Source organism: Ascaphus truei, chromosome 1 (assembly GCF_040206685.1).
Source record: "Ascaphus truei isolate aAscTru1 chromosome 1, aAscTru1.hap1, whole genome shotgun sequence".
Lineage (NCBI taxonomy): Eukaryota > Metazoa > Chordata > Amphibia > Anura > Ascaphidae > Ascaphus > Ascaphus truei.
Window position 1 is genome coordinate 458909062 of NC_134483.1, and position 14047 is coordinate 458923108.

At 43.0% G+C, this 14047-nt stretch overlaps 1 protein-coding gene across 1 annotated transcript in view; it reads right to left on the reverse strand.

The window, feature by feature from the left end:
* MICU3 (mitochondrial calcium uptake family member 3) overlaps window positions 1–14047 on the reverse strand; it is a 172230-nt gene that overhangs the window by 109985 nt on the left and 48198 nt on the right. The window contains 2 exon segments of the mRNA XM_075565887.1: window positions 1151–1182; window positions 5772–5925. Of these exon segments, the coding sequence (XP_075422002.1) occupies window positions 1151–1182; window positions 5772–5925 (186 nt within the window).

Consider the following 14047-nt stretch of genomic DNA (forward strand, 5'->3'; position numbering starts at 1 on the left):
AGACAAAGTTGTGTGTACACAAACACACAAAAAAGAATAATAAATAAATAAATAAATAAACGATCTTAAAGCAGGTGCCTTCCAGCGTGGGTCAGTCCCATTAATGACCAGTAATATGTATACAATATCCAACAGAGAACCAGGCACTTCAAATTCTGTTGTACAAAAACTCACGTGCATTGCGTGGTGTACAATCAGTAGGCTCTGGTGCAGGTCAAGCTGCGGTCATTAGACCCACAAGGACATTAAGTGGCCGTTTTTTGAATGGCACCAACACATGATGTAGAGCAGTACAATGTGAAAGATGAAAAATCTTACTCTTCGTGTGACACATACAGATGCAGCAGGACTTGCAGTCTCCGGAGCCACGTCTGGGAAAGCGAAAAACTGCGGCCCCCGGAGTCAGTGTCTCTGACTGCTGCAGGGGAGTCCATGCTTCCCGGGTCAGACCCCTCGCAGCATCAATCCTCCTGTGCCGGACAGCCGCAGTCGCATGACCACAGCTTACGCCGGTATCGGAAACATTAAGCTTTGCTACATCTGTAGATATTTAAAAGATATCCATGCACTGTATTCAGAGGATAATATATGGGAAAAGGAATTAACTGGAAACACAAGAGATTATAGTCTAAGACATTGGTGCGTAAACTTTTCTGTTTGCGCCCCCCTGTCTGCTCTCCCCACTGTTTACGCTCACCCTCCTACCGTTTCTCTGGCATCTTTGGCATCATGTGACGTCGTGTTGCCATGGCAATGCGGTGCCATTTGACACGTCGCCGAAGAGCCGTCTGAAAGCATGTGAGAGGGCGTTACAGAGACCTTGCGCCTCCCCGGCATTTTATTAAAATGTTGTGTGGAAGAACGTGGGGCCTCTGTAAACGCCACCTCCCCCCCAGAAAATCTTGTGTCCCCCAGTTTGCACAACCCTGGTCTAAGATACTGAGAATATGTGCAAGCTCTCAGGAATAAACTGTGCAACCTGATTTGTGTTCATTAACATAAAAAAAAATAAAAGGAAAACGGCAACATGATTTGCTTTTATGATTTTACCCTTATTTATTATGCATCTTGTGCATCTTTTTCACTATCCAACAGTGTCAAATCTATATTTTGCAAAACAATATATTAAAAAAAGAAGTTGAACACTCACTTGTTTTGAAAGTGACTTCCATTTCTTAGTACCTGAAAAACAGAAAACAAAGAAAACAAACATTAGATGCGCAGTTTGTGCAGTCAGCGAACTCCCTACATGTAAAATGAAATAAATCTCTCTGGAAGTAATAGCATTCTTTCCTATGATACATCTGGATTGCAACACTTTTGCTAAATAAATAAATATATATATATACATACATACATACATATACATATACATATATATATGAACCCTGTTATAACGCGGTACTCGGGGTCCACATAATGAGACCGCATTATAACCGGGACCACTTTTTTTTAAAACAAAATGGCCGCCGCGATCAGGGGTTCCCCGCGAGGACTTACCCGGCATCTGCATTTCTCTCCCTGCTTCATCAGCTTCGGGCGAGGGTGGTGTGTGTTTTGTTTAAATAGTGCTCTTGTTGTCTGTCCTTTCCCCTATGACTTTTGACACCCAGAGACTACATCTCCCAGCATGCTCGCTGCCTGACCGGGCAAAACGCGTTAGAGCGCTGAGGGGGGACTCCTTTTCCCTTTTTAAATTTGTATTTGCCATGAATCAATAAAGGCATTTCTTTTTTTTTTTTGCCCAGTCCAGCCATCAGCTGTTTTTTCCGAGCAGTGCCCGCTGGTTACTCTTCATTGAGAGGACGTTCTTCTACTTCATTGCTTATACAGCCTGGAGCACGCTGACCAGAACAGACTACAAACAAGACTTTAGTGAGTTAAAGAAATTTATTTCTATAAGATACCCCAGGGGACCAGCCACTTTTACAAGTGCGTGATAATTACATTTGAGGGGTCCGCAGCTGTTTGCAAAACCAGCTTGGTCAACCCTCTGTATAACGCCAGGCTGCTCCCACACTAGGGGAGAGTTAGGAGACTCAGCTGTTTCACTTTAAACATTAACCCTTGATTGTCTGGTATCGTGTTGAAGGATAAAACGGATTATATATTCCTGGATTGATTCTCTGCAGCATATATATATATGAACCCCGTTATAACGCGGTACTCGGGGTCCACATAATGAGACCGCATAATAACCGGGACCACTTTTCTTTAAAAACGAAATGGCCGTCGCGATCAGGGGTTCCCCGCGAGGACTTCCCGGCATCTGCATCTCTCTCCCTGCTTCATCAGCTTCGGGCGAGGGTGGTGTGTGTTTTGTTTAAATAGTGCTCTTGTTGCCTGTCCTTTCCCCTACGACTTTTGACACCCAAAGACTACATCTCCCAGCATGCTCGCTGCCTGACCGAGCCTCGTGATGTGTTATTAACGTTTGCCCCCTCCCCCCAAAAAAAATATTTGGGCAAACTTTAATATAATTAAAAATATATATTTATTTTTTAAACGGAAGCCACGCTGAGACCGCGTTATAAGCGGATGTGCATTGTAGCAGATCGTGCTATAAAGGGGTTGAGCTGTATATAAATATATATATATTCCACTTGAATGCTTTACCCAAGGGATTTTATTTTAACGCAGCAATCTCCAACTAGCCTCCCTTTTTTACAGGACTGGAACCTTTCTTTTCAGCCTTCGGGACCCCCTGGTTTCTGAGATATTTACCGGAGAAGTTATCGGAATTACTTCCTGGTTTTTAAAGAGGATTTAAAAAGTTGTCAAGTAGGAAGTCGCATGATGTTGCAACTTTGCATTAGTCCGAGATTTGGTAGCCATTTTGTTTTCCCTGGAGGGAGATTTAAAACCGGTAACATCACCAGTAAATATCTCAGGAATCAGGCAATCTCTGGCGCTAAAAATAGTGTGGTTCAGCTCCACAATTTCCTGGTTCCAATCCTGTAATAGGTTAAAAAAAAAAAAGGAGTAGGAGGGATGCTGCATTAAAGTAGCAAAACATGACAAATCCTATGTTTTTTTTTATTTAAATAAATCAGTTCTGTAGTATAAAATGATTCTGTCTGCATTTTTTTAAACTAATGCCATTTTTAATGATTTTTTTTTAATGTACTGATCATTTTTTTGGTTGCTATAGCAACCATTTAGAAAGTCATATCCACTTTCTCTTTTGAAATAAGCTCTGACACGCACCCTTTTTCAGCTCTGTACTATGGAAACAAAGTATCACAAACAGATCTGTTGCTGTGTTTGAAACAGCCGACTGTCTAATTACTCTGAAAGCTGTAACAGCAATGTGTTACCCTTAGTAATATAATGTTACATATCAGCTGCAGCATTTCACAGACAACAGCACAAAGTTAGAAGGCGGCCATTTCATTAGGCACACAATCAGGATTTTTAACAGATTGATAACAGGAGCACCACACGATTGGCAGCTTAGGTAAGAGTGTAGAGTTATACACGGTCATACATTACATATAGGAAGAAAATAAAGGGGGGGAGGCGAATGTAGAATTGCGGCTTTAAGTTAACAAGTATGTGTAGCCCTTTTTCTGACGCTCCCAAAGGTCCTACTGGTCACTGTACACAACCTGTGGCTCCAGGAGATCTGAGCCTCGGCTAGCTGGGAGCCTGGGGTAACACTTATAGCGCAGCGCCTCCACTTACCCAGGATCCCCGTGATGTGAGATTCCCCTGGGCAAGAAACATACAACACCTTATGATTGTAACTGGTTTTTACTGTAATAATGCAACGTAGCAATAACACATAACATACACTTATACTCTAACGCGCATAACACTAGTGGCTCGGCCACTTATATCAGGAGTAACGTCTCCGTCCCCTCACCGCGTGCCCCACACACCGTGTCCATGTGAAGTACTATTGGTATAGGCTCAGTTCTTTAGCCACTCGGTTAGTGTCCCTAAAGAGTTACGCCTAAGGCGGGATCAGCGCCTGTTGACCTGTGTTGGTGCACTTGATGTAATAATACCTTCCGGTCACGGCGGTGACCGGCAACAACTTCACAAAGGGTCAGACGCCTCCAACACGTAGCCTCCAGATATCACGGTGTCCAGCCGTCTGGTCCCAGATGACTGCAACCGCCACAACTGTGCTTTGTCCCTAACTGGTACTAAGTAAGGGTGATGCTCGCTACCATTATAGGCCATCCCTGCAGCACAGCAACCTATGGTGACTTCAGGGAATACTCCTAGGGGTCTGCGGGGAAGAACTGTCCTATGCAGGAGGGTCCCTGCCCCCCTTTACCCACACTATCTCTCCCTTCACATCCCGGATCCCCTCTCTCTAGCTTCTCTGCTAATACCTGCAGCAACCCACTGCACTCCCTCTGTACCAGCAGCAACCCACTGCATTCACCGCGTACCCGCAGCAACCGTGCTGCACACACACACTGTGCCTACTTGTCAGCGCACACAGCACTGACAGCCGTGACACTGACAAGACTGTACACTCACCCACACCTAAGGGCAGGGTCCCTAACCTAGGGGCCGTCCCTCAGTACCTACCCACTACCCTGGTGGGGCTTGGGGCCTGCCTGGGATCTGGGGATATCTTACCTGGTGCAGGAGCCACTTGCTCCCTACACCCTTCCTCCCCCTTCCTGCTCCCAGCTCCAACTGCCTTGCTCCAAAACCCGCGAAATGTATCTATCCGCTCTCCCAGTAACCTTGCGCTCCCATTGGCCGCTATGAGGCACCTGGTGTACTTGGCCCTAAGCCTCATGGGAACTGTAGTCCCGTGGAGGCTGCCTTTGCATTGGGGCCGCGTGCGCACTTGCCCTGCGCGAGTCCCTAATGGCCGCCGCAACTCTCTAGCTGTTCCCGCGCATGCGTGATCACGGCGTATGCGCGCGCATCGGCAATGGCTGCCCCCGCTAGCCGGGTGTGCCGCCGGGACTTCCAGGACTAGGAGCGCTCCCTGTTCCGGCCCCCACATTCGCGTTGTGCCGGCGGGTCCGTCGCTGCCTCCGGCGGCACCCGCGACCGCTCGGCACTCACGGAGGGGGGTCTCTGGGGGCGAAATGAGACCGGGGCTACATTTGCAATGTTGTTATCCTTATTATTTAGGTTAAACTATTTAGGTACAGTTTAGATGTTTAACCTATACGGTTTACAGTTTCAAATGCAGAGCAAGTGATCAAGACCACAAAAATATGACTAGTCTGAGGTGGTATAAACCTATAAACCTTCTCTGGCAACAAAATCTGTGTCAAATATAAGAAACCCGGTTAAAGCAGCAATACAAGTTTCATTTTTTTTTAAATTACAGGATTGAAGCAGGAGGTCTCCGGAGCAGAAATGTGTTAACTTACGATCCGGGGACCCCCTCCTTCTGGAGATACTCACCTCCGTAGTGGTGCCGGTATATATGCAGCCAGAGAAACTGTGTGCCTAACATAATGGCGGTGTTTAAATGGCCAAGAGGCCAATAGGAAGCTGTGACGTCATTGGTGCGGCTTCCTATTGGCCCGTGTGACCGGGACATTTAAATTCCACAGAAATCCCTCCCCCTACGGAGGTAAGTCTCTATGAAGCAGGGGGTCTCGCTCCGCACACTCTCTGCTTCAATCCTGTACGTAATCCCTAAATATTGTGTTAGTCATCTGGCTTCTAAGAATGACCGTGTATACTACCAACATTCTTACCCATGCCAAACGTTTACATTTTTGTTATGTAGTATGGATGTCTGCTTTATTAACAATGTGGGTAACATAAGCCCAAATGTAACTCGCCTCTTGGTTCATCCGTTGTCACAGATTCAAGGAAATCCCTTGGGGTCATATATAACTGGCCTTCATATTCTAAGGTTGCAAAGATACGAAATCGCTGCTCCCGGGAAGATGCAAACATATCTAAATCCTCCACTTCTCGCCACACTGTTGGATTCTGGAAAAAGAAATAAAATAAAAAGATACACAAAGTTTTAATAAAATGCCATCGTTTGTTCAATGTTTTAATTTGCAGATTATTATGCTGACCAATGAAACATACAGGGTGGGGTGGGAGATACCAAACAGTCGCAACGTTAGCATGTAAATCAGGGCTGGGCAACTCCAGTCCTCAAGGGCCACCAACAGGTGAGGTTTGCATGATATTCCTGCTTGAGTACAGGTAGCTCGACTGAGCCTCTGATTGAGCCACAGGTGCTGAAGCAGGGATCTGTTGTATATCATGAAAACCTGACCTGTTGGTGGCCCTTGAGGACTGGAGTTGTCCAGCCCTGATTTAAAGGCACGGAATTTGTGTGGTATGCCAATCGTTGCAATCAAAATCGTTGCAATCAAAAGGCCTTCTAACAGCTATTTATCAAAGTCTCAAAGCTGCAAAACTTGTGGAAAAGATGTGGGGAAAAAATAGTAATAGATTTACTAAAGTATAGATATCCCGTTGAAATCAATGCGATTTTATCCTTTAATAATTCATGGGCCGTTTTTCCTTTTTCTTAGGTGTAACCTACAGGGGAATCTTTTCTGTGTGCACGCTAGCAGAGTGTACCACAAAAACTAAGTGCAACATCTACTGTTATTCCACATTTTCGCTAATGTTTTTTCCACCAAAATGTTTAGAAAATCAGGAAGCTTCACACAATTGATTCCCTCCCAAGCATTAAAAGTCAATGTGCAAAGTCACATGGCCCTTTATGTATGCTAGTTTTTCCTCAATTTGATAACGTATCGAAATTCAGAACAAACTGAAATTTGCCAAAATTGACAAATTGTTGACATTTTGAGCAATCTGGATTTTTAAGAAAATGTTGCAAAAATTCGAAATTTAACACAAAACTTCTGAAAGAAAACGGAAGACATTCACATGTCTCTACTCACAGCAATATTTTATTCACAAATTGAATAATTAAAAGGTAACAGACTTACTACATTTAAATTAAACTATAAAATCATACCCAAATACAGAGTTTAGAAGGTTCAAACTCAACAATCACATTGTAAGATCACAATATTATGACCCAGTCATGCGTAGGAAAAGTTATACAAAACAGAACATTTTAAGTTGCTTCTAACACATTCATATTTGAATTGACTTTTAGATTTATTTGCTGTTTCAGTGCTTTTTTAGGAGTAACTATTACTCTACTGAAGGAACATTGCGGGTATCCCTCAAATATCACAATATGTTGGATATTCAGAGTCACTGATCCACACCTCATCTAAAATCTCGGTTTATAAGATCTCAAATTACATCAGAACCCTGTTCTACAGTTCTGTATTGGGATGGGACTTCTAAGCAAATGAAACAATTGATTTTGTATAGATTGAATCATGTGCATATACAGTACATGCAAAAATTTGGAGCTTAAGTTTTGAAAGGCTGTTTTACAGTGCGACATTTCAGATGAGTAATTACTTCCTTATTCATTCTTTTCAGTTCCCCAGGACGTAGTTACTACGGACACTCAGGAAGCCCCATGATGTAGTAGCTACGTCACAAAATCCTGCTCGTTCTACTAGGGCAGATCGCGTTCTGTATGATGTGATCTGGACTGATAGCGGACAGAAGGGGAATGATTTCTCCAGTTCAGTTCTGTCATCAGTGAGAGGGTACGAAAAATCCCTGGAGGCTGAACAAAAACAGTCAGTCATTCAAACCTAAATCTGGCTACTTACAACTGTCGGACTCTCTCCAGTGAAGCAGCACTGCAAGAACTGGAAGATGAACTTGAAAGGGAAATTGTCACCTAAAGATCATTATGGTAGATTTCTATGCAAAGATTGGTGTCCAGACGAAGCATCAGTTGGCAAGTATAGTTAAGGCAACAGGAATGAACGTGGAGACAGATTGGTAGAATTTGCAAAATGTGAAAACTTGCATATCATGAATTCATCATTTAAGAATCCAAATAGAAAATGAACATGGAGTGGACCCAATGGACCAAGAATGAAATTGACTATATCCTTGCTAACCAGAAACACGTGATTGAACACTGCAGAGTCGTTAACCATTTTGATACAAGGAGTGATCACCGATTGGTTTCGCTGCAAATTAAATCTTGATGAAAAGAAGAAAATGGATTAAAAAGAAGACAAAAACAAACAACATCAAGAACCTCAAGAATAACAACAGATCATTTCAACTACAGCTGAAGAATCACGTCAGCTTGCTAGAAATGCATTGGGACATGTTGACAAACAATTATGAAGAACTTCTAAAGATTGTAGTTCAAAGCAGAGAAAAAACTGGAAGAATTGTTAACAAAAAAACCGCATAAGAAAATATCAGATGAGACAACAAAAAAATGAAACAATCCCAACATGCAAGAACAAGAAACGAATATGCAGGGCTGTGAAAGACAATTTGCAAACGTATGACTGAAGATGTAAGAAAATGTAACTGTTACATGGTGAGGAACACTTTCAGAGATAACAAAAGCTTAAAGAAGGCTAAGCAACAATTTATGCTTGTGAACAAGCATCATTGCAATAAAACTAGACGATGGAGCAACAATAAAAGACCGTGCACTTATCATAGTGAGAGTTCAGGACTTCAACATGAAATTGTATGAGAACACACATGATACAGGACATAATCTAGCAGAGGAAGAGTGAGAAGAAACCCCAATGATGCACCATGTGTCCTTCCAGAGGAAGTGGCAAAGGCAATAAAACCCATGAAGAATGGGAAGTCTCCTGAGGCAGATGGAATTACAACTGAAATCTTGAAAGAAGCTGGGGAAGCAGAGAAAACCCTTGCAAAATTATTTACATACTGATTGAACAATAGGAAAATTCCAGAATAATGGTGAAATGTCATAGTTATCCTTACACCCTAGAAAGAAGACAAAGAAGACCACAAGAACTACAGACCAATCAATCAGTCTACAATACTTACAAGATTTTGACATAGATAATTGCTAATTGGCTGCCACAGACCCAAGTGCTACCTTTTGCTTCAAAACCATATAACACGGTCCCCTATAAGCTTATGCTTGCTGCATTTCACAGCTTTCGAGCACAGCCTGGGTTAAGATGCATAGCCAGTAAACCCGCTTAAACATGTTAAGTTATGGTGGGTAAAAAAAAGTGACAAAAACCCTCCACAGTAATATATATATATATATATATATATATATATATATATATATATATATATATATATATATATATATTATACTATATTAGTGAAAGCACTGTATGCCTGTCTGGATGTCCGATGTCCCTAGGGGAAATCTCATTGGTCCCTTGGCCCGCCCGCCCCCGCACACCTCTCATTGGCCTGAGGTGGAGTGACGGGCCAAACACACACACACACACACACACACACACACACACACACACACACACACACACTAGGGGGGGGGTGTTACAAGGGGCGCACGATTATGTAGGGGGGGCGCGAGCAGCTTGCAGGGAAACCTGGGGGCGCTCCGTGCTGCTGCTTCTATGTCTGTGTCTTGCAGAGGGGGCGGGGCCAGAAGATCCGTGCTGCTGCTTCTATGTCTGTGTCTTGCAGAGGGGGCGGGGCTTCTCTCAGCACACAGACAAGTATATATATATATATATATATATATTATATATATATATTTATATATATGATACACATATACAGAGAGAGAGAAAATTGAGGTTTATTTTTAAGATAGTTGAGCATTTTAAAGGAGAAGTAGCTTTTAAGTAAGAGTGGATCTGACATATACAGTACAAATGCACTTTTGATTTGTTCTTATCACGGGAATCCATTATCATATAATGAACTTTTGGTAGCATTTACAAAGGGGTAGCTATATCTGAGCTAGGAAACTAAGCAAACAGATAGACAGACTGTCATCCTTACCTTTAGTCACCTCACAAATACATCACTTAGTTTGTTTTGCAATCTAATTGATTTTCAAGCTATTCAATGAAAGGTAGCAATTAAAAGATCTTTGAACTACTGTCCATGCTTCTTTTTAAGCCAAGCGCAACGCAAGGCACAGAAAATATTTGTTGTAAGAGAGGGACTCAAACACGTTTAACAAAGAGAACAAGCTTAAGAAGATGTTTGCCGTTAGTGTCCACCAACAGATAGCAATCTCTAGTCACCGAAGGAGCTTAGCTCCATTCAAATGCTCCTGAGGGGTGGTATTTTAGTTATGAATGTGTGAAAGGAAATGGAACAGTTCCACTGTTTAGTAAGAAATACTGTATCTGGCCAATGCTGGTAGTTCATTCTAGAAATAGTTTTATTTTAAATACACTTGATTAAAAAAAAAGTAAATGGAATGAATTCTATACAGACTTCTTGCAAGATTTTGTCAGCCTTACCATATAAATCTGTATTTACCTGTAAAAAAAAAAAATCTACCAAGAGATCAATAACCTATTTGACCTTTGCAGATCAATAACCTATTTGACCTTTGCACGTGCCAGGACACACTTTGGGTTAACAGTTATAATAATAAAAAAGGTTAACATTTTTTAACTCATTCTTTATATGGGGATATAACTTTAATGCAACGTAAAAATAAAATGAGGCATTGATATTTATATCAATTAGATCAAGGAACACGGAATGTAATGATGGACAAATATTATACAGTAGGGCCCCACTCATACAGCAGGTTAGGTTCCAGACCCCCGCCGAAAAGCGGAAAGCACCGAAAAGTGAAACATAGCCTTTTTTTCACTTGCAAATTCATATAAAAGCTTAATAACATGTTTACACTATCATTTTAAGCGTGCAATAGAGCTAAGCCTAAACAAGCAATACGGTATAGAACACATTCTCTTAAAAATAAAAGGAACCGGCACTCCAGAGGTCTTCATACAAAAAAAATGAGCGCGTCATGGCAAAAAACGCAGAAGAACGGAACAAGCGCCGAACATAATGAACATGGATATGGTTGAAAACAGCCGTATTAGCGGAACGCCGAAAAGCGTACTGTACTGTAAAATTAAGTATCATGTAACAATTAACTTGTGTCACTTTCCTGATTTTTCTTTTCTATATCTAAACGAAAGGTTTGTGTAAATATCAATACAAATATTGTAGAAAAAAAAAAAAGACTAAAAATGTGACTCAATTTTAGTGGCATTATCATTTATTCAGCAACTTAAAGTTATAGCGAGTGCTCATTATTTTGGGAGCAGCCAGGAAACAAGTTACAGGCATACCCCGTTTTAAGGACACTCACTTTAAGTACACTCGCGAGTAAGGACATAGCGTCCAATAGGCAAACAGCAGCTCACGCATGCGCCTGTCAGCACATCCTGGACAGCAATACCGGCTCCCTACCTGTACTGAAGCTGTGCGCAAGCGGGGAGCCTATAGAGCCTGTTACAAATGCGTTATTTACATCAGTTATGCACGTATGTGACAATTGCAGTACAGTACATGCATCGATAAGTGGGAAAAGGTAGTGCTTCACTTTAAGTACATTTTCGCTTTACATACACGCTCCGGTCCCATTGAGTACGTTAATGCGGGGTATGCCTGTACTGTAAATTAGTAACACTACAGACATATTTCAGACAATGGAGCTTAAAGAGGTAATCCATGGCGGAGGATTATTTAGCGAATTACATTTTTTATATATACAGAAATATAGTGAGAGAGAGTTGAAGCAGGGGGTCTCCGGAGCTAACCCTGTTAATTTTAGTTCCGGGGACCCTTTGCTTCTGGAAATACCTGCCGGAAATCAGCTCTACTCGGCTTTGATGGTTCACAATATGGCCGCACTTATAGTGCCGGCGACGGTGATAGCGACGCAACATCGCGTCAAAACAAATGTATCGACGGCGTCACGTGCGCTTACAGTAGGCACAACAGCTTGGTCGAGAACGCTGAAAGTCACTTCAATTTGATTTTTCCAGCGACCGCAGCGTGACGTCAGCATCGCCGGCACTATAAGCGCGGCCTAAGTCCGCTCTCCAGATATTTCCCGGGCCAATAGGAAGCCGTAACATCATCGGTGCGGCTTTCTATTTGCTCATGTGAGTAAAACTCTAGTCCTGGACCCGGGAAACCTGTTGGCAGGCCTGTATTTATAGGGGATCTCATTTGTACAATCATGCACTACAAGCTTAATTTGCACCTTGCTCAACTGGCTGTTTAAAACCAATTTGTGCTATTTAAGATACTGGGAAATGAAACAAACATAATTAGGGAGATCAATCTCACTAAAACCAGCCCTCCAATGGTTATGTTACTTCATTATCCTATAAATAAGAAAAAGGAAAGGCTCACTGCCAAGGCATTGTCTCACATTACGTTAGGTCAGTAATTCACAGAGTTTCACTCAGCGGGCAAAATATTTGGTTTTCCCATACAGACAAGATTAAATGCCAGATAAGGCCTGACAGTGGACACTGATGCGTATATGTTGATAATACCCTAAACAGGTAAACTGAAACAATTCTATAAATTATCTAACCCCTACACAATACTTTGCCTTTCACCATCTCACAGATACCCGGAAAGGATAATTTAAAGGGTGTAAAGTGGGAGAGGTCGGAGGTTAATCTGTATCAGATAAAATGTGTTATACGTTCATCGGCATGCATTGCCCAATAGGAGATGCATTTTCATATATTCCACATTCCTTCAATATCACTGTGAATTGTCCCAAAGACAGAGAGATATAGAAATATAGCATAACCAGGCCTATTGGCTCATCTGGTATATACAGTAACACTCTCATTATAAAACAGATTTAAACCCTTGAGCAGGGTTGCTACCTTCTGCAGGCTAACCTGGAGAATTTTTCCAATTCAATGTCATTTTTTTTATTTATTACGTTTATTTTTTATTTATGTAGCCAGGGCCCCTCAGGCTCCCCAGATATTCGGTTCTCTCTCTCTTACCTGCGACAGCGTGAGGGCAGTTGCAGGGGTGATCGCGTCACCAGGGGCTCCCGGCGACATCAGCTACAGGGCGCCGCCATCTTGTGTGCGTTCGCGCATGCGCGGAAGCTCGCGCATGCGCAGTATAGCCCCAGAAGCGACATGACGGCCATTACAGGGAGTGGGAAGAGGCGCTCCATAGTCAGGGACATCCCCCAGTTCGCACATGCGCAGTTAGCAGTAGCGGCGGCCATTACAGTTCGCGCACGCGGCCCCAATGTAAAAGAGGCCCCTAAGGGACTAAAACTCCCAGCAGCCTCTGGGGACTGCCCTTTCACCCCTATCACCTGCTGCATTGAAGCCAATAGGGTTTACAGATTCTCCTGCAACAAAGGAGATACAATGTTGCATGCTGGAGTCAGGAAGCTGACAGTGGAGCACGAGTGTGAGCATGTCAGTAGGAGCTGGGACACAGAGAGGGGAGGGTGTGTTTGTGCAGGGAGGAAAGTAGCCTCCTGCACTAGGCCAGAAGTCTCCCCTTAGGCCCCAGCTAAGGCCCTACTCACCTCAGCTTGTGGTTACTAGAGGGACTCCCCTTAGACTAGGAACAGGGTCCTGTAGAACCTAGACAAGTGAGGGTCCAGCCAGGAAACGTAATTATCCTGGCAATTGCTGTGAAGGTGAATTGCTGTGAAGGTGAATTGCATGAAGGTATAACATCCTCTGCGTTAGCAGAGATAAGAGACATTATAAAGGTGGATCACTCCATGCGGGAGCCACCCACCGTTGAGGCGGAGGCATCTTGGATCATCTCCTGGAGCATGGGATTCAAAGTAAAGGTCATCTGCGCACCCGGTAGCAGGAGCACTGGGCAGGTATTATCCAAGTCACCAAGTGCACCACCTATACACTTCATCTTAGTGGGCAGCGCTGTCCCACACGTGGGTGGGGTTGTGGGACTCTTGGGACTCAGGGATATATGGTGTGGGTTTACGGCCTATGAGGCCCAGTGTTACAGGAGTGACACTAAGGTTATTGTCATTGATGTATGAGTTATGCTCTATGTTGTATACAGTAAACTGTTCTTATATATACTTCGGTGTTTGTGCTTACTGTGTATGTGGGTTCCTATGTTAGGGCCATTCTACATTCCTATAGAATCCTACATAGGTGGAGGCGCTGACCGATGAGATTGTTCCAGAGAAGCACTCCAGGTTCCCATCAGCGGAGGCTCA